We start from the raw sequence: 26,641 nt of genomic DNA on the forward strand, positions 1-26,641 counted from the left end.
AAATAAGAGTATTACAGTTCTTGGGTCTCTTATATAAAGAATACCTCTTGTGTAGTATATGGGGCTGGCAATGACTAGCACAAAAGCATGTGGATTCATAACAGACAGGTTAAGGGTTCGAGTCCTTGCTGCAGACACTACTCTACTACAAGTACAAGGATCAGAGTTGCTGGGGGCAATCCATGGACTGGTGGTGGACTGGTGTCCCATCTGGGGTGAGATCACATGCTTTCATTAAGCTTACCAGACAACCTGGATGAGCTCTGTTCCAGTGAGCCACTGTGATCTGGTACTGACTTTGTCCTCACCTTTGCCTACATAACGTACTGTAATATCTGAAAGACTGCAAATATGCCTAAATTATCAGTGATCCTGGGTTTCCCATTCAATCCATTTAATGTAAGAAACAAAATGAAATGTTAATCAACTGGGGTTGATTACAATAAATAGTTATTCTCCCCATGCAATGGCCACACCAATAACAATTATTAGAGTTGACAAAACAATTACCTTTAAAGGTAATATGCGTGCTTAATATGCACGAGCATTTTAAAATCCAGCTCAGAGTAAAATTCTTTTGTGCCTGCAGGCACAATGATTTTGTAATCTTGGTAAAGAGAATAACTTCAGAAACCCTTAATCCCCAAATACTTTGTTTAATATACTGGATGTTCAAATCAAATTGGGACAGAAACAAGCCTTTGACCATGTTTTCCGTACCGCTTAAAACATCAAATCTGGAAATCTGAAGCTAACCTCTACTGAAATCGGAACAATTCAAAGTTTGGCTGTTACTACAAATTGCCCTTTTCAGCTGGGCTTAGTTCACCTGAAATGACTACAGAACAGTAACAAAGGACAGGAATACTAAGGCATGCTTAAGCTACAAACCAAAACCTCTGAGGTCTTCTATAATAGAATACATAGTGTGCCAACACAACAGCAGGCTTGTGATATCACCGTGTAATTTTGTTGACTGTCGACTTTATTAAGCCTCTTGGTGTCAAGGACATCTTTCAATGTCTTAAACATTAGGGTTTTTAAGTTGAAAATAATCATTGCAAAGACTCCTAATTCAAGGTAATTTCTTGGTATATTACTGTCCTTTAGAGTGTAGATGGTCAGGGGATACATAGAGAGCTGTCTCATTTCTTTTCCTCACTCACATATAACAAAAAGAAATGAAAGGGGCATTTGAATATCTAGGAACACATAAAAGTCAATTGTGAATAGTTCTAATAGTTGAAATGAGATCTGCGTTACCTTGCCCAGTCATGAAGTTCTAGTTTGTATTGCAAAGCTGTTAAAGCAGAGCTACCTCTCTCCAGTCAGTTCTTGTCATGAGTTACTTCTTCTACAAGAGGTTCATTAGGCCTGGAAGTGTGTTGGAACATTTTAAGTAAAAAAAGATCAACGTTTCCCCCTATATTTTAGTTTTATGAACAATATCTGCTACACAACACGAATGATTATCTGTAAGGAAAATTAAATTAATAAATAATAATGAACAAAGTCAAATTCAGCACAAGCATTACATTTAAAATAAAAAAACAATACTTAAGTGTGAAAATACATCAACAGTTCCTTCTCTGATTCTGCAAAATTGCTATTCAGGAAAGATACTTTTCCAAGTCGACCACATTAAGGCCTGTAAATTACTGATCACTCTTGCCAAGCATAAAACAGTGGTGCTGAAGAACAGATTGCATATACTCATACAAAATGCAGAGAGAAAAAAAAAAGAAACGGTAAGACTTTGTTATTTTGAATTTAAATACCTCCCACAAAGTTTTTCTCTAAGTAATCAATAATCTGGTTGTAGTCACTGACAATGGTGTCGCCGTGGATCAAGACGGGCACCTCCTCGCCCAGGTTGAGCCGCATGAACCAGGGCTCCTTGTGCTCGGTCAGGGGCAGGCTCACGTCGCGCTCGTCACACAACAAGCCCTTCTCGTTGATCACCAGACGCACCTGGGGCACAGGGACAAGAGCAGAGTCAACCCGGAGGCCAGAGCACAGACCCAGTAGCGCCCAGAAACCCAGAATCACCACACCTGAACTCCTCGAAACCACTTCCTTTTGCCTTGTTTACAAATACGCTTCTGATGGGATTAGAATTAGCCCCCGCTGTCTTGAAGACAGTCATCATCTACTCCTTCCAGTTACCAGAAGCTCTACATCCCGGTTGTCTACTTTTATACAAAGTGACTTACAGCGTGTATGCTATGCAACACGATGCAAACATTGTATAGAGGAGAGGACAACTGCAAAGGCAGAGCAGAAAGAGGTTCAGTGCTTCTCTCATGGTGATGCAGTGAGTCAAGACGAAGGCATAGAAGGGGAAATTGTACAGTGGCGTGGGCATTAATCATGTCAAAAGAAATTTTTTAATCTACTTTTATCCGAGGAGCAGTCACAGTGGCTATCACCCTTTTGTTCTAGCTGGAGTAGAGGGAAGATACTCTTTATTGACCATATACAATTTCTTGCATTAGGAGTTTGTCTTTTCACATACCCCAGCTTGCTCTCCATTAGACACACAGACAAGGGGGGAGACGCTTGGGGTCAGAGCGCAGGGTCAGCCATTTAGACCAGCGCCCCTGGAGCTGTTGGGGGTTAAGGGCCTTGCTCAGGGGCCCAACGGAGTAGGATTCCTCTGCCGGCTGCGGGATACGATCTGGCAACCTTCCAGCCACAGGCGCAGATCCTTAGCCACAGAGCCACTGCACCGCCCAAGAGCACAAAGAAGCACGAAGGAGATCAGGTGATGACTTGGAAACGATACTGCTGGACACCGTCTACACTTTTTGGTTGAGATGAGATGCTGACGGACGATGGCAGATGAGAGCCAGCACTGGAAGGTGGTCAGGGACTGGGCAGTTCTGATTTCTGTACTGTTACAATTCAGCTCCAGCAGGATACAAGTACACAATAGCCCGAAACGTACTAACAAAGTCAACTCAGCAGATTAACCCAGAAGACATGAGCACAAAGGAGAGTAATCAGGATTAGGAACAGGAGACACTTTCTTTACATATAAGGAGCTGGGTACGTGGAATAAGATGCCAAGCCATATTGAAGTAGGGTCCTGGGAATCTTCATGAAAAGGTGGGTAAGCCTCGGTAAATGGCCTCCTTTATTTGTATCCTTCACATGTACTTTGTTGCCAACAGAAAACAGGTGTGTTGAAAAACCTATAATTGTATTTAAACCTTCTTTGAAACTGTGGACATCCAACACAGAATACAAGGTTACAATTTCATGTGAGGTGAGCAGGTGCCCTCAGAAGCCGACCTCATTTAAAAACACACCACTGAAGTCGAGTATCAGATTATGGATTATTAAATCATTAAAAATTTAATTGACAGTTCCTATGAGCAGCAGGGTTTTCCACAAGAACTAAATAATTAACCCGCAACAAAAAGATCACATATTTCTGACCTACTTAAGGTTCATGTTACAGACCATCCTAAAATGTAGTCCAAACTGATAAAGTTCGTACACTGCAGGAAGATTTCAAGAGCAATTTGAACTAGAATTTCCTCTTGTATCTATAAGGATTACCTACTACACCTCTACATCCATCCATTTTCAAACTGCTGTATCCAATACAAGCACACAAGACAACCAGAGCCTAACTCAGCAACTCAGGGGTACAAGGCAGAATGTAACTTCCCAGTATGTCTTTGGACTGTGGGAGAAAACTGGAGCACCTGAAGGAAACCCACCCAAACAAATTCAGTCGTCTCCGAAACCATTTGCACCTTTGATAAAGTTGATCAAAAAAGGCTTTATAACATAAACAACACAGGTACTGAGCTGTATTGTATGCCAGGAAATATGGAAAAACTACATTTTTCATATTGAAATACAATTGCTCGGAGAAAAAAAGTTTTTGTTAGTACGTTTTATGCTCAAAACATAGGCTTTATTGGCACCCCTGAAGTTTATAATAAAATTCAAGAAACGTCAATCTGCATTAACGTTTTAGCTTTCTATGTTCATCTTAGTCTTAAGGAACGATACTGTTGCCCTCCATGGCTTCCTGCTTGTGGTATAAAAATCCAGAAACAAAGTCAGATTACTTTAGTCATCCGCCACCATGGGGAAAGGCCAAGAACTCTCACATGAAAAAAGACAAAAGGTTGTTGACCTTCATAAATCAGGCAATGGGTAGAAACTTTTAGTAAAAAACTACACATACCACTTACCACTTTTAGGGTAAAAATTAAGGCATTTAAAATCACTGCAACAGCTGTAAACATGCCTGGTAGAGGATACTAATGTATTTTACCCTTCTGCACAGTGTCACTTGGGAGGCAAAACAATCCAAGGGCCACATGCTGCTGAGTTAACTGGATTCTGGGTAAACTGGCCCTGGTGTAAGTGTGTGTGTGTGTGTGTGTCTGTGTGTGCCCTGTGATGGGACTGGTGTCCCATTCAGGGTGCATTGGATAAAGTACTCAGAACATGGATGAATGTGTATATAGATATAAAACAATAACTACTTTTATATTCAAATGCTAATATGCCAGGGACCTTTAAAATGTAAATGTTGACAATCTAGGCAGATTAGCTCCAAATGGGTTAATGAAAGCATTAATCATTTCCCTAACACTCATTTTTCAGGACACATCAAAATCGTATGGCATTCCAAGCCATTAAACTGTGCTTGTGCCTTCATCTTCATAGTAATCTTTCCCTTTGTTGGATTGGCATGTTGTGTCAGATCATGTAAATACAGTAGGCATCAGTTAGTCTCTGGGGAGACCTGTCTTTAAGCTGAAAAGCACTCTACTGAGCTCTTTTTCAACAACACAAAATCAGGTCTTGACAGAATTTACTACTAAACATTTAATCTTGTGGAGTACGACAGAGCAAACCTGAATGATTCTGAAAGATTTAGAAGTCCTTCCTGCAACTATGCCATTATTTATTAGAAATAACACAGTTTAAAAACGTCTCTGTTTTTGCTTCAAAAGACAGATCCTTTTTTCTCCTGAAGGTTTTAAGAAGGAATGGTTTTTCTCAATGTCTGGCATAACAATTTACTTTTTAGTGTTTGTCTTTTTGCATAAACTATCAAATGAATTTACAATTCAGTGCCCTGGGTGTATATTACTTGAATAATACTTTATATTGCGATGACATTTATTTAAAATGTGCATTTTGAGAGAGTGTGTGTCTTTATTATCCCCATGGAGCAACTTGTTTTGCAGCAGCAGACAACAGAAAGAAAACACACACACACAAACAATATACAAACGTGCACAAGACAATCAACTATGGCCACAGATACAGTACAAATGAGAACTTGAACCTGTTTGTTTTTAAACTGGGAAATCTGAATATGCATTCTAAGGAGAATAACTGGACATTGTCTAAAAAAGTGATGTTTGTCTGAAACCAACACACAAGTATTTATTTATAGTAGTTTAAGGAGGTAGCTACGTCAGCATGCGTAGGCTGCAAAGGAACAAGTAAAGGTTTATTCCATGCTGAAAAGAGAGGAAAAGAAAAACAATGTTTAGACTGTTGGGCCTTAAGACTGCATAAAGGAATGCACTTGGAATATAGGTATGATTTGCCAGACAAAGCCTGTACTGCCATGATATGTCACTATTTAACTTTTCCCAAAACGAGCACCGCAGTATTGGAGAAAGGCAGCACGAGCCCAGTCTATCCTAGTTAGCCACACACGTGGACTAGGAATTAGGATCACTGATCACAATGTACCTTCACACAGTTCAGATTATGATTCAAATAAATAAACTCAATTAATCAAAACAAGTTTTACTTTCAGATATTTTGGCTTATCCTCCTCGAACTAAAAGGACATGAGTACATGTTAAAGATTACAAACAAGGCCATGCCATCGAGCTTATTTGGCTGAGGATCTGAGGATCTCATCTAGCTTTGGTCTGGAAGGAAACCAAGGTGTCATCTTCACCTACTGGTCCACATTTGCTTGTTCAAGGACTCCCTGCCCCCTGTTTGAAATAAATAAATAAAGCCAGCAGCCATATCACCCTGCAACTCACAACTGGCAACCCAGCAGGTGTGAGCCTGGTCAGTACCTGGATGGGAGACCTCCTGGTAAAAACTAAGGCTGCTTCTGGAAGAGGTGTTAGTGAGGCCACCCTACGGTCCATGTGGGTCCTAATCCCCCAGTACAGTGGGGGGAACCTAATACTGTAAACAGGTGCCGTCCTTCAGATGAGATGTAAAACTGAGGTCCTGACTCACTATGGTCATAAAAAATCCCAGGGTGTTTCTCGAAAAAGTAGGGGTGTAACCCTGGCGTCCTGGCCAAATTTCCCATTGGACTTTACCAATCATGGCCTCCTAGTAATCCCTATCTATGAATTGGCTTCATTACTCTGCTCTCCTCCCCACTGATAGCTGGTGTGTAGTGAAAGAACTGGCGCACTATGCCTGCTGTTGCATCATCCAGGTGGGGCTGCACACTGCTGGTGGTGGAGGGGAGTCCCCATTACCTCTAAAGTGTCCTGAATGGAGGGTCCGGAAAAGCGCTATATAAATGTAAGCAATTATCATTATTATTAAAAGAACCCCCTCTTCTACCCTGTTGTGCTCTGTCTTAAATGCACCATTGGTAACCAATTTTGTTCTGTGCGTCATGTTTCGTGGATGATCTTGAAGCTGTTCAAAAGCTGTTGCTTTGTCAACATCTCTGAAGATTTTGAATGTCTCTGAGGACATTCAACCTACACCCACTTATGTAAAAATCCTCTTTAAGGGCATTTTAAACATTTTCAAAATTTCTTACATTTTCATTTGCTATTTTCAAAACTTCATGGAGGCTTCTAATCTTATTCTATATTGTCCTTCTTTTAGAGGAGATAGCACCCTTGTTTTCTTAAGTTACTACAAAACCTGAGCAAAGTACTGAAATATCTTGTCAATGTTATCCAACTAGGATAATTTCTTTCTCTGCATACTGGAAATAGGAAAAAAAACACGTTCAATATTTGCTGATATGAAAAAAACTCTTAACATAACTTCAGCTCAAGTTCATACCTGGATACATCTTTTTCTGTAAAAAAGAATATTTTTTATGATCAGTTCCCTTCTCTGCTCAGTCATTCTGAGTTTAATTACAATAGCAGTCAGAATGTATCCTATTTTTGGTATAAATGTTTTTAAAGACAAAAATGTTCCTTCCTGAGTTTTAACCAATATGCTCCAAGTGATTGAACAGTATAAAGGTGTTGAAAACATGCATATTGTTATCAGCAGGTCTTTAATAAGAGGGACCTGACATTAAGCTTTACATTTCTGTTTCTCTTTCATTTGATGATTTTATTAATGCCAGCAATTAGGAGCACACCTCCATGGGAGATCTGAGACTGGAATTACCATCATCTCCAAGGTTTTATGTACAAGTAGGAGGTGCAGCCAAAATGAACAAGCTCAGCAACAGCCGTTTCATGTACAGTATGTAATGGCAAACAGAATCATGTGCTTGGAGTTGAAAACTCTATGGGAATAGGAATCAGGAACCGGAATGACATGATATGTTCAACCCAACAGCAAGACAGATCACAACAATCATGTCAAAAAGAAATCTGAAACTGTCTGTCCTGGGGTGTGTGAAGGCAAGGCAGTGCAGAACACAACCTTGGGATTCTCTAGCACAGTAGCTACTGACAATATTTTGAGTCCCGAAACACTTTGAAATCAGTCCAAACACAATTAAACAAATTACTTATAATCATATTAATTGTGCATGTTAAAAAAAAAAAACATTTTGAATGCAGAACTACAATGCCCCATTCTCATTATCATTATCCTCTGCACTAAGACACAAGCTGATAAAACAGATTGCAGCCTGAATCATGTTTGAAGCCTGAATTCAATACAGTAAATATGGAAGGGCAGGCAGTTATTAAATTACATCTGATTTAACCAGTCAGCTGCTATTGTTAGGAATTCCCAGAATGGTACAGTACATTAGCATGGCTGGCACTGAACTGAAGATCACAAAAGAGGGTTTTAACAGAGGTATCCAGTACCATGATGGAAACAGTTTTAGCAGAGACAGAAGAACCACAACTCTCTCAGCTCCCAGACAGATGTCCATGTTTACAACTGTGTGTACAATTCTGATCTCTGAGACACGAGAAAGATATTGCTGCTCTGGAATCAACCCAGAGAACAGCAACCAGTTTCAATCCTTATCAAAGGAAGGTCCCATACTGAATCTTTTTAGTCCTGAATGGAGAAAATCCTGAGAACCTGGTTCAAGGATTCATAACCCTTAAAAGCATTTTCAAAGTCAGTAACAAAACTCAAACCAGGAGAAACAAGTGAAATTTACATGGAATTATATTTTTTTAAAGAAAAGAAAGCTCTTCAGACAGTTCAGTATACATTGTAAAGATCAAATGCTCTTTTTATTAGTTTGTTTGATGGTTAAAGCATACTTATTTGAAGTAGTGTCTTGGAATGAAGTAAAATTCATGTAGTGTATGATACTTGTACTTTTTGCCTCAGTTTTAATCAAAGTCCATGAAAATACGTTTTGGAGAACACAGGGGCAGAATAATTTGAAAGGTTTAGATGTTCATGTTTACAATCTATAGTACCTGACCATGTTGATCTATTTCAGATTACCTACAAAGGCAGCTTAATGCTATAACACACTATAACCACTGCTTGTAAAACCCACAGGCTGAATGAATATGTCTGAATTGACATGTTAGCCTATTCTACTGTTACCGTCAGTGATGCACATGAAGGAAATGGACCAAAAACCTTAGCTTCTTCTGAGGTCACCTACAGTATATTCGCCTCCTTGTCCACAGCACAGCACACTGAAGAAAAGGATGATCTGCTATGACTAAGATAGTCTTCAGGGACATTCTAGTTGGCTGGCCACATCCTCTGCTTTGGTCACAAATATGGAACATATTGTAACACATACGGCCTCCATTGCTTGCGAGAGCTGGCTTACCAGCGCGGTGACGTCACCGCCCTTCCCTGTGGATAGCAGGGACCGCAGCCGCGGGGCTGCCGGGAGATTTCCCTTTGGCTCAAGAGGCTGGGTCCCTGTTGAGTGACACTGGAGGCCTGGGTTTGAATCCCCGACGGTGGGGGCCGACCTGATGGGGCAGTGGTGAGGGCGCCCACGTGACCCCCGAAGCATTACAATATTCTCCAATAATAATAATAATAAAAGAGCAATGTTTAACTAACAATTAGAAGAATAGGTTGATTGATTCATTCAGGTAAAGGGCTTTTCACTAGGAGATTTCCACTTAATAACTACGTGTGGTTGATATGCAGCTCACCACCTAGTTTTTGTAAAGTGACTTTGGATTAAAGAGTCTATTAAGTAAGAGCTCTGTATCTTCTGTATAACACTGCATTGTTCTGCAGTCAAGAACGTAAAACAATTGTAAGATCCTCGAAGATGATGAAATGCAACTCCTTAAAAAGGAATGTACTGTAGTTACAAAAATAAATACTTCAAAGTGCCAACCATTGCTTCAGATTTTTTTTTATCATGGGCTCGTCACTAAAGGTTTGACGGAAGGGCGGACAAGATTAATATTCCCCATTTTACAGAACGATTCTTCGAGTAGTGATTTTTGGGGGTTCCAACAGTCGAAGCCGTTGCAAAGGGAAGACTTCTCCCACCTAGAGTTACAGACAGTGTGCTGAAGCAAGGGGGACCTTCTGCTTCTCATACGGTCCAGATCTCACAGCTAAGATCATATCCAGTGCACGAGGATTTTAATTTTTGTTTTAAGCCTGAGGAGTTAAGCATCCTCCCCCGTTTAAACAAAATGAAATTCTACACCATTAATCTCGAAATGATGACAGACTGACTCACACTCCAGTAAGTAAGCTATGGATTTTTAACTGAACATAAAAAAAACATCTAGTCACCACAGTCAGAGTCACACTCAGGTGGTTGTAATTAAAGAATAATTCTCACAGCTCACCTGTTTTGTTGCCTACGATTTGGCATTTTTAAAACTATGCACTATTGGCAAGCTATTTTCCTCAATATCTATTGAAAACATTTGCCCACTTTGTAACCTATAGATTACTGCATGTCATTAATTCAGAGGATTCTTTGAAAGCAGCCTTAAAGAATAGATACAAAATAGATATAAATAAATCTTTTAATTTCATTGACCTCTTTGGATTGTTTCACTTCTTCTTAACCTATTAGTATGATTGACTGCTGTTCCTCCTGTCTAGATCAAATACCTCAACCTTATTCATGAAAAAGGTTTGGGATTTCTGCAACATTTTACTTTTTTATTCTGGAGACGTACTTACTGTACATTGAGTAAGATTTATATTAGGCAATGTTCTTACAACTATTAGTAAAGACCCCTCAGCTCATATCCTCTTATCCTCTATAGCTGCTGCTACCTACAGATTGAAGCCAAGTACTGTAACTGCACCTTTCAGACATCAAGCTCCATTCACAACTACCCCTTTCTACTCCCTATTTCCTATTCCTCCATATTTAAGCAACCCAGAGAAGATCAGACAACATTTTTGTCAACCCATCAAGGGGAACCCAATTATGTGTGGTTTAAAATCATGACAAGAACAGTCTGTCATCAACTGGTTTCTCCTACTTTCAATTGCTCAAATCGGCAGTTTTAAATGGACAGAAAAAGATGAGCGTAGTCTCACAGTCTCAGATCCGAGCACCAGCCCAGCACACAGGACAGGGAGCCAAAGACGGAGCAGCCAGATTCACCAAAACAGAGCCTGCCGAGATCCTGCTGCTGCTGGTTAAAACCCCAGCCCGTGATCTTAGTCATGTGCAGGGTGTAAAACTGGACAGTAGAGAAAATTGAGATCTTCCAACATTCTTCATGGATCCCATCTTTTTAGACATGAGGTTTTGGTACCAGTCTTTGGGTGAACACTGAATTTCTACATTGCTGCTCTCTTATTAGCCTTGGGGTGGTGTTAGTTCAGCACCACTAACACTGTAGTTAAAGTTATAGCAAATGCAACAGTTAAATGATCAAGATCCACCTTGTTCTGTTTGTTCTGTCTGTTACCTTCATTTTACATGCTGGACATGGTAGTAGTTTGGAACCAAGGCACTAATATAACAGATGTATTTGACATAATTGGAGATTTTTTAATATTAATCTTTTTGTAGGGCCTTTATATTTTACTTCATGTTTTGGCTTCAGTATTAGCTAAGAAACTTAACTTACTGTACATTGATTTGTGGTTGAGATGAGCATGCATTTTTAATTGTGTTGACATTCTCTTGTCCACTTAAACTAGGAGAACTGGGAACTAAATGGTGTGTTTAGTTCTGAGAATGTCTGTATTACAAGAACATAAGGTTATAAATCGGCTCATCTAGCTTATTTGGTTGCCAGCAGTGGAGCAATCCAAGAACCTCATCACTTCTTGAAAGAAGCCAGGCTACCAGCTTCAACAACATGGCTGGCTGGTTTGTTCCAAACCCCCACATCCCTTTGTGTAAAGAACCACCACCTGTTTTCAGTGTTAAATGGACTTCCCAGTGGCTTCCACCTTTGTCCTCTTATTGGTTTATGAACTATAAACATGAATTAGAAGATACAATGCTTTGGGCTTTTCTTTTAAAGGTCATAATAATGCAACCTTTAGTCACTAGTGCAAGTGTTTGATTGGCTGGCAATAACTGCAGAAATTATTTTCATACAATCCATCCACTTTCAAGTGCTTTATCCAATACAGGGTTGCAGGGGAGCCGGAGCCTATCCCAGCAAGCAATGGGTGCAAGGCAGGGTACACCCTGGATGGGACACCAGTCCATCACAGAGCAAGACACACAAACACATACAGTACACACACACACATTCACACAGGGATAATTTCCCAGAAGCCTATTAATCTACCAGTAAGCCTTTGGACTGTGGGAGGAAACACTCACAGACATGGGGGGAAAAGAACATGCAAACTCCACACAGATAGCACCTCAGAAATTGAACCCAGTCCCTCAGTGACGCAATGCACCAATGCTAACCACTGTGCCAACATGCTGCCCTCTTTCCTTTCAATGAACATTGAATTGACCTATAGATGGCTACATTTAGAAAAATAAGAAGTATTACGGTATATTATGCAGAGCTTGTTTCAGATTGTCTGCAGCTTGAGATGAAAAAGGAAACAGATACAATTCCATGCCAAGTCATGTTTGTGCCTTGTGGCAAAGAGAAGGAACTGTATATTTATGACAAGTGATAATTTTAGACAGAAATGTCTACATTTTCAAACAGCCTGCAGTGGAGAAATTTAATATCCTTACAGGAACTGTAGACGGTCTGTAACTGCAATTCCTCCCCAAGTCCAGGTAATATTAAATTATGTGGTATCTGCCACAATGAAAGACTCACTCTTCAGCAGCAGTGATACTAATTAAAAACGTTTGTCTTATGACAAAGGCAAACAACCACTTAAAACACTCTTATCTTCTGTCAAGTCCCCACAATTTACACCAAAGTACCTCCTGGATAAAGTGGTAGAGTAAGTCCTTTGATTCAAAGCTTGAACAGTTGATGAAACTTAAAAATCTTAACTTGAAAACAGGGGGTATAAAAACATTTTTTGTGCTGGAATTAATAAAGTACCATGTACAGTACCTGCGACTGAGCAGGTTGTCAGGATTCCAGGAATCCAACACAAGCTGTTAGTCAGCGTTTGGACGAACAATACAAAGCTGCATTTCTTGAAAGTTGGACCAGACCTAACTGCCTTGTGCTGAAATTATTATTATTATTGAGCTGGCTGGTTAATAAGGTTCAAAAGGCTCTATCTATTTGTTACGTACAGTACAACACGATTACAAACACACAACAGAGGACACGTCGAAATACAGCATAAGCAAGACGTATCTGTGACATTTAGCCGGTCCTGCGGATAACGAAAAATATGACGGGGGACTTCCATTCATCGCTATCTTTAAAAATGTTCAGGTAAAAAAAAAGCGTTTCTTTGACAGTCACTTGTAGGGGTTTGCCGGTGACAAAAAGCCGGCTTCAGGTTGCAAGCCGAGCAACAATTAGGAAGCGCTCGCCATGCTTTTCCTTTTCAGTGGCCAAGTTTGAAGTGGTCTGATTATCTGTGCTCATATGCTAGTCTTACCGATCCAGATTAATGCAATTTTAATGAAAACCAACCACTGGTCGCGGCTGTTCTGCGATGTAACGGTGCTTCAAATACGGATGCAGCACTGGTCGCTAGCTACTCCACGTACCTATTCCCAATGAATTATTTATGCTATAAAGTCACGTTTGAGGAGCAGTACAAAATGCACATCTAGGGCGTAGTTCCTTCGGGAATAAACAGTGCAGGATTTGCAAACACAATGAAGAATGCATTCCAGTGTTTGAATCCTTGAGATGCCTTTGGAATATCTGGAACAATATTGATCACGACCTTAGAGCTACGGATATTTTATACACATGCTGCAGTGATCAGCGCATCTACAGATCAACGGATGCCGGCAGAATGACGTTACCAGGTGTGCCGTAATTGTACGCCTTCGGTAAAATGAAACACACACATGTGAAAACTGGTCATCCCAGTTTCCATGACTGCCTAGTTTGAAATTTCCATGGCAAACACGAAAACACAACAATGCCACACGGCTTTACCTTTTGCGAGTTGAAAGACTGCGTCCAGTGGTACAAAACGAGCCTGTTTTTCGAGGTGGGCTTGCAGTCTAACGCTGCTTCCTGACTTTCCTCACCATCCGCGATCTTGCCGTCTTCGTCTATGGCTGAAATTGGCCACCAGCTACAGTTAGTAGGGGTAACATTGTTGGAAGACGCCATGACAGAGTGTTCGTGTGGATGTGTGGGGAGCGTAGGAGAGAGAAAAGAGCGAGAGAGAGAGGGGGGAGACAAGAGACGGAGACAGAGAGGGAGAGAGAAAGAGAGCGCAGGGAACTTCAGCACCACGAACAGAGCATCATCGAGTCGGCTGGCCGGCTGGGGACAGCAGCATCGCAGGAAGCCGAGCAAGTTCAGCGAGGCTGTGCCGCGTCAACGTCCCGAAAGCCGTGAAAACGATCAGCGTCACATCCCTGCCAAAGCCCAGGTTCGCCACAGCACCGTGGAAAACATCAAATCAATTCTGTGTGTATTACATCACAGCGACCCCGCACAGTGCATGCGCAGAGAAACCCCTCTTTGTATCGACATGCTGTGGGCTGTACCTTGGCGGAGGGGACAAGGTCATCCTTCGTAGAAAGGAGTCTCTGCTCTCCAGTCATGATAAGGCATAGGCGTATGGTGTCTAACCGTGCGCAGATTATTTATGCTTAAAAATAACCCACGTATCATGCATTATATATAGTAGTGAAAAACACTATGTCCGATCCATATACACAAGAAATACACACATGCACACGAACGTCACACTCCGTTATCCAAGATATGTTGCCAGGGGCTTCTAAATACGGGTTGCGTTTTCTATCGTTATATGTTCTGCACAAAACGTAAAGCCCTTCAGAACAACCTGTATGGGACTTGGGGAGACGGACTGGCGACCTCTGCCTTTCACTCCTCTCTCTCCTCCCTGTCTCTCTTGGCTGTCTGCTTCGGCCCATCGTATCAGTCAGCTCAAAACAGGGCGCTGAGTGACGGCGGTGTGAGCCAGACCGCACAAGGAGGCACGGAGCCAAACCCCAGACGGGTTTCTCTCGTTTGGTTTGGGAGATCCAGTCTGGACTCCAGCATCAGATCTACATCTCAACAAAAGGATTTCTTCTTCAAGGAAGAAGTAAGGCTGTAGACACTGGGATCCTCACGCACGTCTGGGACAGCTGCCATACTTCAGGGAAGGAAAAAATGAGTGAAGTTACTTTGTTGTGTACATTTTTTTTTGCCTTTTAGCAAAATAAAAGTAAGCTGTGGTCGCACTCACCTCTGGTTCAAGCCTAATTATTGGGGTTGAATAAACAAGATTTCCACAACAGGACACAGCAGTGGGTTAAGGCATTAACTTGCCACACCAGAATTAATGTCCCTGACATGCTTTGCACACAGTGAAGATAACTATACTGTTCATAACATAACATCACATCACTTTTTTAGCCCTATACAATTTCTTGCATTAGGAATTCGTCTTTTCACATACCCCCAGCTTGCTCTCCATGAGACACACAGACACACAGACTGGGAGAGGAGCCTGGGGTCAGAGCGCAGGGTCAGCTATTGTACAGCGCCCCAGGAGCAGTTGGAGTTAAGGGCCTTGCTCAGGGGCCCAACGGAGTAGGATTTGGATTTGAGCTGGATTTGAACAGGCAACCTTCCAGCCACAGAAGCAGATCCTTAGCCACAGAACCAAAATTCCTGTCCTCCTCTCCTCTCACAGTCCAAAAAGGGTGATTGCTGCACTGAACCATAAATACTGGAGAACATACAATAAGTGGAAACTACTGGGAGGTGCATCTAGCACTGAGGGTAGAAGGTTCATCTTAACACAAAGGGTTGTGGGAGTGTGCGACAAGCTTCCCGGACATGTTGTCGAATCAGATACCCTGACTTTTTTCAAGAAATGGCTGGATGAGATCTTTGGGTCACTTGACAGTACATTTCCATCATTTTAATGGGAGTGTATATTTTAAAATGACAGACCATCACCTTATTTTCCACAATAATTTGATTACTTTTATACAAAAGACGGGGTTGACTGTTATCTGCATTTTTCTCAGAAGCTTGTTTAAAATGGGGAAAAAGACCAGATCTACATATTTTAGGATTTTGTTTTCCATTTTGGGGATCAGAGTCCTAAAGGAATCTAGTTATGTAGGATTTGCAGCTTAAAACTTACATTTTTCTCACAGAACTACCTTTTCAATATGGAAGCACGTAATTAGTTCCAGAAAATAGTGAAGTTGTATGATGGAATCCAAAATCTGAGATTAAAAAATATCCTGTTGTTGTAAATTATTCCATGACGGATAACCCTCTGTGAGCAGCATTAGTTAATGTGTTGATATTCTGTAAATGCAACAGGTGTGATGAATTTAAAAAAAAAAAACATGCAGTCAGTAACATGTTACAACCCATGACTCTTACAACCCACTTGAGTGCAATATGTTTTGTGATGTGTTATAAATGTTACATGTTGTTATGTGTTATACCGTACATGTGCATTAGAGTGATGTGCAATGTTTTTCTTATTTTTTTGTAATAGAATAATGTGCAATGTTTTTCTTTTCTTCTCTTTTTTTGTTTGCATTCTATTTAAATGTACAGGAGTGCTGGGTGTCCATAACGCAATTTCCCTCAGGGGTCAATAAATCTGATCTTATCTTACAACCCTGGTTTTCTAAATTTAAATTTTATTGTATGGTTCATTGTACATGAACGAACCTCTTCCTTTTAGCGACCTTGCACTATATTTATAGTTCTATTCTTTGTCAAACAGTAGAAAAGGAGATAATACTGTATGTTTTCGCCTGGGAATATTTCGGTTTAATTACCTCTCAGCCGCACACCTGAGACATTCTTAATGTAAAGATAACCTTTTACCACTAGAGGGGGCCATCCGGTGTGCATTCCAAAATTATAAAGAGGATCTCATTTAATAATTGAAACACAGCACTGGGAAAAATTAAAATTTTCAGTGAATGTGATAAAATCTGAAAGTAAAAAGCAAGTTTTAAAGGCATTTACAAACACAAGTCACATATCAATGAATAATCGGAAATTTCAACTACAGAGTTCTGCAATTTCAATTTAACTACTGATACTAATTATACTAATTCGGGAGCTCCCCCTCTATGAACACGCAATCAATTCTCTCCATGCCACGATTTCTCTCTGTGCAGTAGTTATATTACGATCTTAAAGATGGTCTTTGTCTAGGCTTCACGCCAAAAAAACAACGGAAGGAATGTAGATTACGTTGGAGCTGCAGAGCATCAAATTATTGAACGGTGACCAAACAGCCTCTCCACTTTTTTTTAACCACCAAGGGGCAGTTAGGAGAAGCAGTACAGCCCCTCCTGAAATTTACCTGGCCTTCTGGGGGGTCTTTTTCATTGAACATCACATGACGGCACACTAACTCTCAGGAAAATGCACAGGAAAACTGGAAGTCTTTTTCTTCTCATCTCTTTAAAAACTGCTTGCGACGAAAGAAGACAAAATTCTATTTATAAGGTCTTAATTTCTTATCATATTCCCCGTGTAATGCCTTGGATAAAGTAATCACCTGTAAATAATGCAAATATGTGGTTTGAGCTGCTGCACTATCATAATAACGGCAATATCAGTAGCCTCAGTATCAGTGACCTACAGTAACTCAGGTATCAAGACCAGAAGATTATCGCTGAATGCATTCCGGTAAATTGTGCTTCCTTTGATAAAGAAACTACTGTATGTACATGTATTGTAACTCTCTCTTCATAGAGAAGAAACAAGAACGGAGTTTTCCGAATTCGACAGTACTTCTTAACCACATTTCGCTGCTCGATTCAGCTACAAAACCCAGGCAAGGCGATGAAGAGATTAAAAGGGATGATTTGCGACCAGTATTACTGAGAATGGACCACTTCGTCACAATTCTTCGACACTCCGATCGTCTTTACTTTTTGAAACAAGATCTTTTTGTCAGGATTTTTAGATTTATACTCCGCTCAGTGCGATACCCGCAAAACTACAATAGCATACTTTGCCACACAGGGAAAGAAAATGATGCACTTCTCCGCATAACGTGAGATGAACTGGAGAAAAACGCTGAAGGTACAGTACAATTACTACAGCAGCGATCTTGAAATGGGCACATCCGTGCCCAGCCCCTTCGTGACAAGCATTCTGGCCCTCGCTTTAATAAGAGCCACGCAGCGGAGAAAGGATTGGGCATTATTTTTGGAACAGCGCGGGTAGCCGATAGCCTTGTTAGGTCTGAGTTAGGACGTTTCCAACATCCCTGGTCTGGGAGCGGAGAGAGCGACAGGGGGAGAGGAGCCAGGGAGAGAGGGCAGAGGGGCTTTTCTCAGCTTCTCCTTCAAAAAGATAATAATAATGCCCGCCAAATCGACCGAGAGATTAAAAACGGATCTCTGGAAAACCATGTAACCGAGGTGGGGGGGGGGAAAAAGTTGTTTTTACCTTTCGCAACAGAGATCGTCTCAAAACAAGAGTGGAAGCCTGCATCTTTCTTCAAGAGGCATGTTGTGTTCTCGACTGGCGAGCGACAACCGAGATGTGCTGAAGTTTTGCAGAACTTTGCAGCTCAAGAGCTAGCAATTATAAAAGTGGAGAAGAAGAACAAAACGCGTTCAAAACGGGCAGGTTTGGAATAAGTCAAGCTAATCTGTACGCGATGGTCTCCGAATACTTTGCTGTAGCTAAAAACATCTGATATTGTGCATCGCAAATGACTAAAGGTGTTTCAATAGTGCTGCAAGCGGATTCTATATACTGTGTCTTTTAATCACGCCGCATGTAAGCTTGCACATAAATGAATAACTGATTTAAATCACCGCAGTCAAACGTTTGGAAAGCATGAGCGGGGGTCGCTTTGAGTTCGACGACGGCGGAGCCTACTGCGGCGGCTGGGAAGGAGGCAAAGCTCACGGTCACGGTATCTGCACGGGTCCCAAAGGACAAGGGGAGTTCTCCGGCTCCTGGAACTACGGCTTCGAGGTGGTGGGCGTCTACACCTGGCCCAGTGGAAACACGTACGAGGGGTACTGGTCCCAGGGAAAGCGTCACGGCTTGGGCGTCGAAACCAAAGGGCGCTGGGTTTACAAAGGAGAGTGGACTCACGGTTTCAAAGGGCGGTACGGAACACGCCTGAGCCAGGGCAGCGGCGCAAAGTACGAGGGGACCTGGAATAACGGCCTGCAAGACGGATACGGGACGGAGACCTACGCTGATGGAGGTAAGATCGCTTTTCTGATTCCGGTGCTAAATGCTACAACTGTTTGCTTTTATAGCAAAACCACATTTTGTTCCTGGTCCTTGAGTAGGCAAGGTCCTCCATTTCTGGTGACACCTGTAGTGAGACTTCCCTGTAACACAGCAAGAGGCCCTTTTCACCTTTTTCAGATTATCCAGTACCGCACAGTAATTTACAGTACGTTACAAGAGCAGAGTGGTAAACCACCTGAGTAAATGTGGATGCTCTTTAATGACTCTTCTTAGTTGGAATTCATCATAGAGCTCACAAGTGCCCTGCTGGTGCCTAGCTGAATTGTTGAAGATCTGCTTAACCACCAGAACCTGTTCACACTGTACACATGTGAGTAGATTGGAAGCAGTTAATCAAGTGTTATCAGGTGAGCGAATACGAGACATGAGAGGTCTATTGTTAAAGTTTCACATCACTCCACTTTCAAAAGATACTGAGAAAAAAAAACATCTATAGTATTTCCTTTTGTTTTGATGTTGTTTCCCATGTTGACTGAGCCTTTTCAGATGTTTCAAAAATGAATCGGTTCCTCCAGGTCAGGGTTGTGGTGGAGCTAAAGTCTATCCCAGCAAGCAACGGGCACAAGGCTGGATACAACCTGGGCAGGATGCCAGTCCATTGCAGGGCACACAATGACACAACAACACACGCACACTCGCACTTAGACCAATGTTCCCAGAATCCAATTAACCTACCGTATGTTTTAAAACTTTGGTCTTTCTTTTTGGGAGAACATGCAAACATAGGGAGACCATACAGACTCCACACAGATAGCACCCCAGGTTCAGAATTGAACCCAGGACCTTAACACTGCAAGGCAGCAATGCCAACCTCTAACCAGTGCACCACAGGGCCACCCTTCTGCTGCTTCTACCGGTTTAAAATAGCATTGAGATCTGGAGATTTTGACCGGGGAAGGTAAAGGTAGTCATTTTGACTATGGTTCCTAAGAGGTGTACAGTACTGCCGTAACAGCACATCAAAACTATTTAGCAACACTCAAAGTGGACATTTGCATCACCTGTACAGTATTATCAAACAACCTTTCATCTGTCCTTCATTAGAAGAAATCAGTCAGTCAAAAAGGTGAAAATAATATATTCATATTCCTTGTGTTCATAACTCTTTAAAATTCATACAGGTGATATCCAATGGATGTCATTGGCAATTATATTGGATATGCAGGGAAACATGAGAAAGTTGTTCTTTATTATATTATATCAATGTTTTAGGATTTAGTATGAAGGGAGATTAAATAATTCTATGGAAACATCCAGGCACTGCCTGTGAGCATATTTCAGAATCTCCCTGGTGATAGTGTGTGGCACAGGATAGAGTTTCAACGACATTAATTCATCTCCCTTGTCAGGAGGAATTTCTCAGCTTCCCTTGTCTCCATTTCAAGGTCTTTCTGATATTTCTGGTTGTGTACAAAGTCTAATCGATAGCAGGACTGATGGCCTCTCAAAGTTCAGATTACTCACTGCACCATGTGGACTGCTGGTTTATCCTGTTGACATGAATCTGAAAACGTGGGTAAAGGGCTTGTGAGTAACAAGAGAAAGGCTTTTTCTGTGTGTGATTTAAGCTGACGAACAGGAGAAAGGAAAGATAAACCCAGGGAAACCCAAAGGAGTTATAGTGTGAACAAGTACAGAACAAGCAACAGTGACAATAGTTTTTCCAGAATATACCTCTGCCTCCATTTTGTCAAATATGACTTTCGATTTCGATTCATATGTCTACGATTTTGACTCTTTGATGCTCTTTCATGTTTCCTTGTGACCTCTTTCCTTTTCACAGCTTTGGAAAAAACAAGAGCAGCAACAGAGGGCTTTATTGCTGAATTATTTATGCTTTGTGAGTGATTCTGTACTGGAGGGCCAGAATGACTACACAGCTAACACAACTTTGAAAGAATGTAATTGCGACTGCTCATTTAACTCATGTTTGTGCTTGTGCTATGCTAGGGAAGTCTCTTTTTAAGACAAATCGGTACATTTCTGAGGGAGTTGAGGAGGCTCAGACTGCACACTTACTACTGGTTTCCAAAAGGATCATTAATACACAAATGTCATGTTAACTTTTTTCACAGGACCCTGGTGACTTGGGAGTTACTGAAAGGCTCGGAAAAATGTTCCATGTCTTTCAAAAGGACTTCCTGTCTTGGGTCTTCAGTTTCTCATCTCAGGTTTTCACTTACAGTTAAAGGTTTTCCCTATTGCTACAGTTAAAAACAAAACCCAGTTTGGAAAAATGTTGATTGTAACTTGAAAAAATAAAAGCATTGATAAACTGCGTGAAATAGCTTTTAATGTGTACCCAAGTCTTGTCTTGAAAGCTGAAATTGAAGGTTGAGATTTGAGTTTTTCAGATTATTTTAGGTTTGCATCTAATTTGCAGTATTCTTTCACCAATGAAAACGGTGTTCTATCAATTTATGGTCATTTCTTTATTTAAAAAAAGGAAAAGTCATTTTAAAAGAAACCAAAGAAATACTAGCTTTAATTGTAAACCAGAGATGCAAATCTTGATTTCTAGAAACCTCTTGGAGACTTACCGACAATCTGGGAAATCTGGGAAAGAAACATTCATAATTTATCCTTTTATGTCCAAAAGGTGACTTAAGCTTGAAATAATGAGACATGTATCTCCACATGTTGCTGCAGATGGTCACTGGGATTTTGCCCATTGCTAGGGCAACAAACTGGCCAGAGAATAGCAGAGGGGGTAGGCATGTTAGAAGTGACAATGATTAGTATTCTCTGTGAACTACAGCTTTGAATAGACTGTACTCATTGTGCCACACAAATCACCAGTGTGCTTTAAATACCCTGTTTTCCAAAGTTCAGGTGGTGTAGAATTTTTATTTTGCGTACTTTTCCTCTTCCATTTTAACGTAGATCTTTCAGGATACAATATAGTTTATGCTTCTTTTATTGTTTTTTCTTTTAGTGTATATTTATTTGAGCCTCTTCTCTCTAACCCTAACAACCACGAATGTGATCTTTAAGACGTTTGTACATTTCTAAGGTTACATGGCTGACTGAAAGGTACTGCATGAAATTCTCAGTTGAGCACTCCCATACTAAGTCTTCTGCTAAGTAAGAACTTTTTTTAGCTTACTACTTTCTTTACTACTTTTGAAAATCAGTCTTTGCTGGTAGTGGTCAATTCAATATTTTTTTCAACTAGAAAAGTAGTGGTGCTACAGACATTTCCAACTGAAAGAAGAGATGAGGTATTAAAATAAAGAAAACACAGTCTGAAATCGGTCTCTAAGGATAAATAAAGAAGAGTGAAAAAAACACTGGTTAAAGATTCTAACGAGATGGTAAGACGTGCTTTTGAACGATGTGCACTTTCTGACACAAGTTCGCTCATTGCCAAAATCATCTTAGCTACCTTTTGCTCAGATAAATACATCTTCAATAAACCCGAAAGAGATATCATTCAAAATTAAGTGTACTATAGTAACCAGTATGTGCTGAAATGAATGCATCAGCCTATGACTTTGTTTCAAATATGGGGACCCAGTGCTCACTTACACAATCTTATAAGAACTACAGTAAGATCAAAACTTTCACTTCATCACATAAATATACAAAAGAAAAACCGCTTCCACACATGATTAGATCCAGCGAGCACTGTTCAGATAATAGGGAATCCTCCAATGCTGAATACAAGCATTTGCAATATTATGTATTCTAAAGCTGTATCAATGTGCAAACGATATCTTGGGCACTGTGATTTGACTGCATTGCAGGTTTATCTTATCAGTGTTACTGGAGACGCTAAATACGAAAATTTCCACTGCCTCGCATAGCAGGGACAGTATTAATGTGCATAAAACCAACTGTAGCTAAACACTTTTTTACGTTTACTTAGCTGGGAAAGCCCTTGGAGAAAACATATCTAATTTCCAGCCCGGATGCTTCTTGGAAGAATTTCAGTGCCAGGTCTCACTGAGACACCAGAAGGTCAAACTCTGTGCCAAAGATCATGCAGGGAGATCTGTTTCTGAACAGGAGCTACTTTGCAATGAGGAACTTACAGAAGAGTAGATGGGTGAATGCCATATTTGCATTTTATGGAGAGTAGAAGCTAGTGGAAAAAGGACAGTGGCGCTGTACATATGGCTATAGAAACTCGAGAGTGGATCTTCAAGAATTAAAGAAAAAAATTATTATTATTATTATTTCCAAAAGATATATCTTTAAGATCCTTTCTAATCTTGATATTTATTTATGCATAAGTCTTAACTGTCACCCTTAAAATGTAAACATAAGTTTGATATAGATGTGTCCTGATGTACCAAGGTCGATAGTATCATTTTTAGAATCAATATATTTCTACATCTCCCAGTGTATATTAAACATTTCTGAAGACATTTCTGTTAAACACAGTACAAAATGTTAATCTAATCTAATTTTAGGCAAATTATAATCTAATTATAATCTAAATCAAAGAAAAATGCTATAATTTTGTCTTAAAGGGAATAGATACTCAGGATTTTCTTAATTTCTGGTAAGAGTATTCAATGCTTTTGAAGTGAGAGGAAACACCACAGAATAAGTAATTGCAAAATATATTCTTGAGCTACTTTGTGGATGCTTTTTTATACTGTTTAAATTCTTTCTTCCTGTCTATAGAATATACTTCACACAGGTCTTCTGAGCTGCAGAAAGCACTAGGGATAATTGTATAGAAGGCAATGTTAACCTGTCCTGCTTAACTTGGATCTGGAGAGCTGGACATCAGGCTCATACTGTATGTGCCTCAAGCCTAACCATGAACTACACAGCAACAATTTTGAGTTATAGGAATCAGTTCATGCTGCCTCCAGAAATACAGTATGTCATTACACACTAGTCATGTGTATTGTTCCTAAATTACACCAGCAATAAAGCTGGAGGATTAGAATGTTCACAGCAATATCCTGCTAATTATGGAACAGAATAGACTGTATAGTATAGTTTAACTTACTTCTGAATGGTGAAAATGTTTACATTTGTTATCCTTTTTAAGACTAACAAAAAAAAGATATATACAACTTCTGTCTTTGCATCTTGCCAGGGGAGACATTCAACTTTTAATGGAGAAAAAATATTACTCATTTATCATTTAAGGTAGCATTTGGTCATGATGAGGATTCTCTAGGCTTTTAAAATATTTGTACTTTTATATATTTTATATACTTATATAAAACTTTACTTTTATATATTTTAAAGTATATTGCAGAAAACTGCCCAGATAAAAATATAACCCATCTGACAGTCACTAATTCTAAACCCATATTTGATGCTAGATTCATAAAATCAGGCCAAGGGTCTTGTGAATCCCTGGTTTCACACACACACCTTACTACCTACAGTTCCACCCAACACACACACACACCTTAGTGCCTACAGTTCCACCCCACACACACACCTTACTGCCTACAGTTCCACCCCACACACACACACCTTACTGCCTACAGTTCCACCCCACACACACACACCTTACTGCCTACAGTTCCACACCACACACACACCTTACTGCCTACAGTTCCACCCCACACACACACCTTAGTGCCTACAGTTCCACCCCCCACACACACACCTTACTACCTACAGTTCCACCCAACACACACACACACACCTTACTGCCTACACTTCCACCCCACACACACACACCTTACTGCCTACAGTTCCACCCCACACACACACACACCTTACTGCCTACAGTTCCACCCCACACACACACACCTTACTGCCTACAGTTCCACCCCACACACACACACCTTACTGCCTACAGTTCTACCCCACACACACACACCTTACTGCCTACAGTTCCACCCAACACACACACACACACCTTACTGCCTACACTTCCACCCCACACACACACACCTTACTGCCTACACTTCCACCCCCCACACACACACCTTACTGCCTACAGTTCCACACCACACACACACACACCTTACTGCCTACACTTCCACCCTACACACACAACTTACTGCCTACAGTTCCACACCACACACACACACCTTAGTGCCTACAGTTCCACCCCACACACACACCTTACTGCCTACAGTTCCACCCCACACACACACCTTACTGCCTACAGTTCCACCCAACACACACACACACCTTACTGCCTACAGTTCCACCCAACACACACACACACCTTACTGCCTACAGTTCCACCCCACACACACACACCTTAGTGCCTACAGTTCCACCCCACACACACACCTTACTGCCTACAGTTCCACCCCACACACACACCTTACTGCCTACAGTTCCACCCCACACACACACACCTTACTGCCTACAGTTCCACCCCACACACACACACCTTACTGCCTACAGTTCCACCCCACACACACACACACACCTTACTGCCTACAGTTCCACCCCACACACACACACACCTTACTGCCTACAGTTCCACCCCACACACACACACCTTACTGCTTACAGTTCCACCCAACACACACACACACCTTACTGCCTACAGTTCAACCCAACACACACACACACCTTACTGCCTACAGTTCCACACCACACACACACCTTACTGCCTACAGTTCCACCCCACACACACACACCTTACTGCTTACAGTTCCACCCCACACACACACACCTTACTGCTTACAGTTCCACCCAACACACACACACCTTACTGCCTACAGTTCCACCCCACACACACACACCTTACTACCTACAGTTCCACCCAACACACACACACACACCTTACTGCCTACACTTCCACCCCACACACACACACCTTACTGCCTACAGTTCCACCCCACACACACACACACCTTACTGCCTACAGTTCTACCCCACACACACACCTTACTGCCTACACTTCCACCCCCCACACACACACCTTACTGCCTACAGTTCCACACCACACACACACACACCTTACTGCCTACACTTCCACCCCACACACACACCTTACTGCCTACAGTTCCACCCCACACACACACCTTACTGCCTACAGTTCCACCCAACACACACACACCTTACTGCCTACAGTTCCACCCCACACACACACACCTTACTACCTACAGTTCCACCCAACACACACACACACACCTTACTGCCTACACTTCCACCCCACACACACACACCTTACTGCCTACAGTTCCACCCCACACACACACACACCTTACTGCCTACAGTTCTACCCCACACACACACCTTACTGCCTACACTTCCACCCCCCACACACACACCTTACTGCCTACAGTTCCACACCACACACACACACAACTTACTGCCTACAGTTCCACACCACACACACACCTTAGTGCCTACAGTTCCACCCCACACACACACCTTACTGCCTACAGTTCCACCCCACACACACACCTTACTGCCTACAGTTCCACCCAACACACACACACACCTTACTGCCTACAGTTCCACCCAACACACACACACACCTTACTGCCTACAGTTCCACCCCACACACACACACCTTAGTGCCTACAGTTCCACCCCACACACACCTTACTGCCTACAGTTCCACCCAACACACACACACACACACCTTACTGCCTACAGTTCCACACCACACACACACACACCTTACTGCCTACAGTTCCACCCCACACACACACACCTTACTGCCTACAGTTCCACCCCACACACACACACCTTACTGCCTACAGTTCCACCCCACACACACACACCTTACTGCCTACAGTTCCACCCAA

At 41.5% G+C, this 26,641-nt stretch overlaps 2 protein-coding genes across 3 annotated transcripts in view; one reads left to right on the forward strand and one right to left on the reverse strand.

Annotated features, from left to right (window-relative positions):
- The window catches only part of gdap1l1 (ganglioside induced differentiation associated protein 1-like 1), a 97,571-nt gene that overhangs the window by 9,321 nt on the left and 61,609 nt on the right, over positions 1-26,641 (reverse strand). Inside the window, exons 1-2 of one of the 2 annotated variants that reach the window (XM_088608307.1) lie at positions 13,653-14,154; positions 1,779-1,971 (exon numbers count right to left, since the gene is read on the reverse strand). In XM_088608307.1, coding sequence (XP_088464433.1) covers positions 1,779-1,971; positions 13,653-13,832 — 373 coding nt within the window. In that variant the 5' untranslated portion in view covers positions 13,833-14,154. Of the gene's footprint in view, positions 1-1,778; positions 1,972-13,652; positions 14,155-26,641 lie in introns of those variants that run through there. The other variant, XM_088608308.1, reaches the window with a different exon arrangement.
- Positions 17,290-26,641, forward strand: part of jph2 (junctophilin 2) — a 47,929-nt gene continuing 38,577 nt past the window's right edge. Inside the window, exon 1 of the mRNA XM_088608305.1 lies at positions 17,290-18,897. Within this exon, the coding sequence (XP_088464431.1) occupies positions 18,519-18,897 (379 nt within the window). The 5' untranslated portion in view covers positions 17,290-18,518. The remainder of the gene's footprint in view (positions 18,898-26,641) is intronic.

Source organism: Lepisosteus platostomus, chromosome 15, assembly GCF_059453375.1.
Source record: "Lepisosteus platostomus isolate fLepPlt1 chromosome 15, fLepPlt1.hap1, whole genome shotgun sequence".
Classification (NCBI taxonomy): domain Eukaryota; kingdom Metazoa; phylum Chordata; class Actinopteri; order Semionotiformes; family Lepisosteidae; genus Lepisosteus; species Lepisosteus platostomus.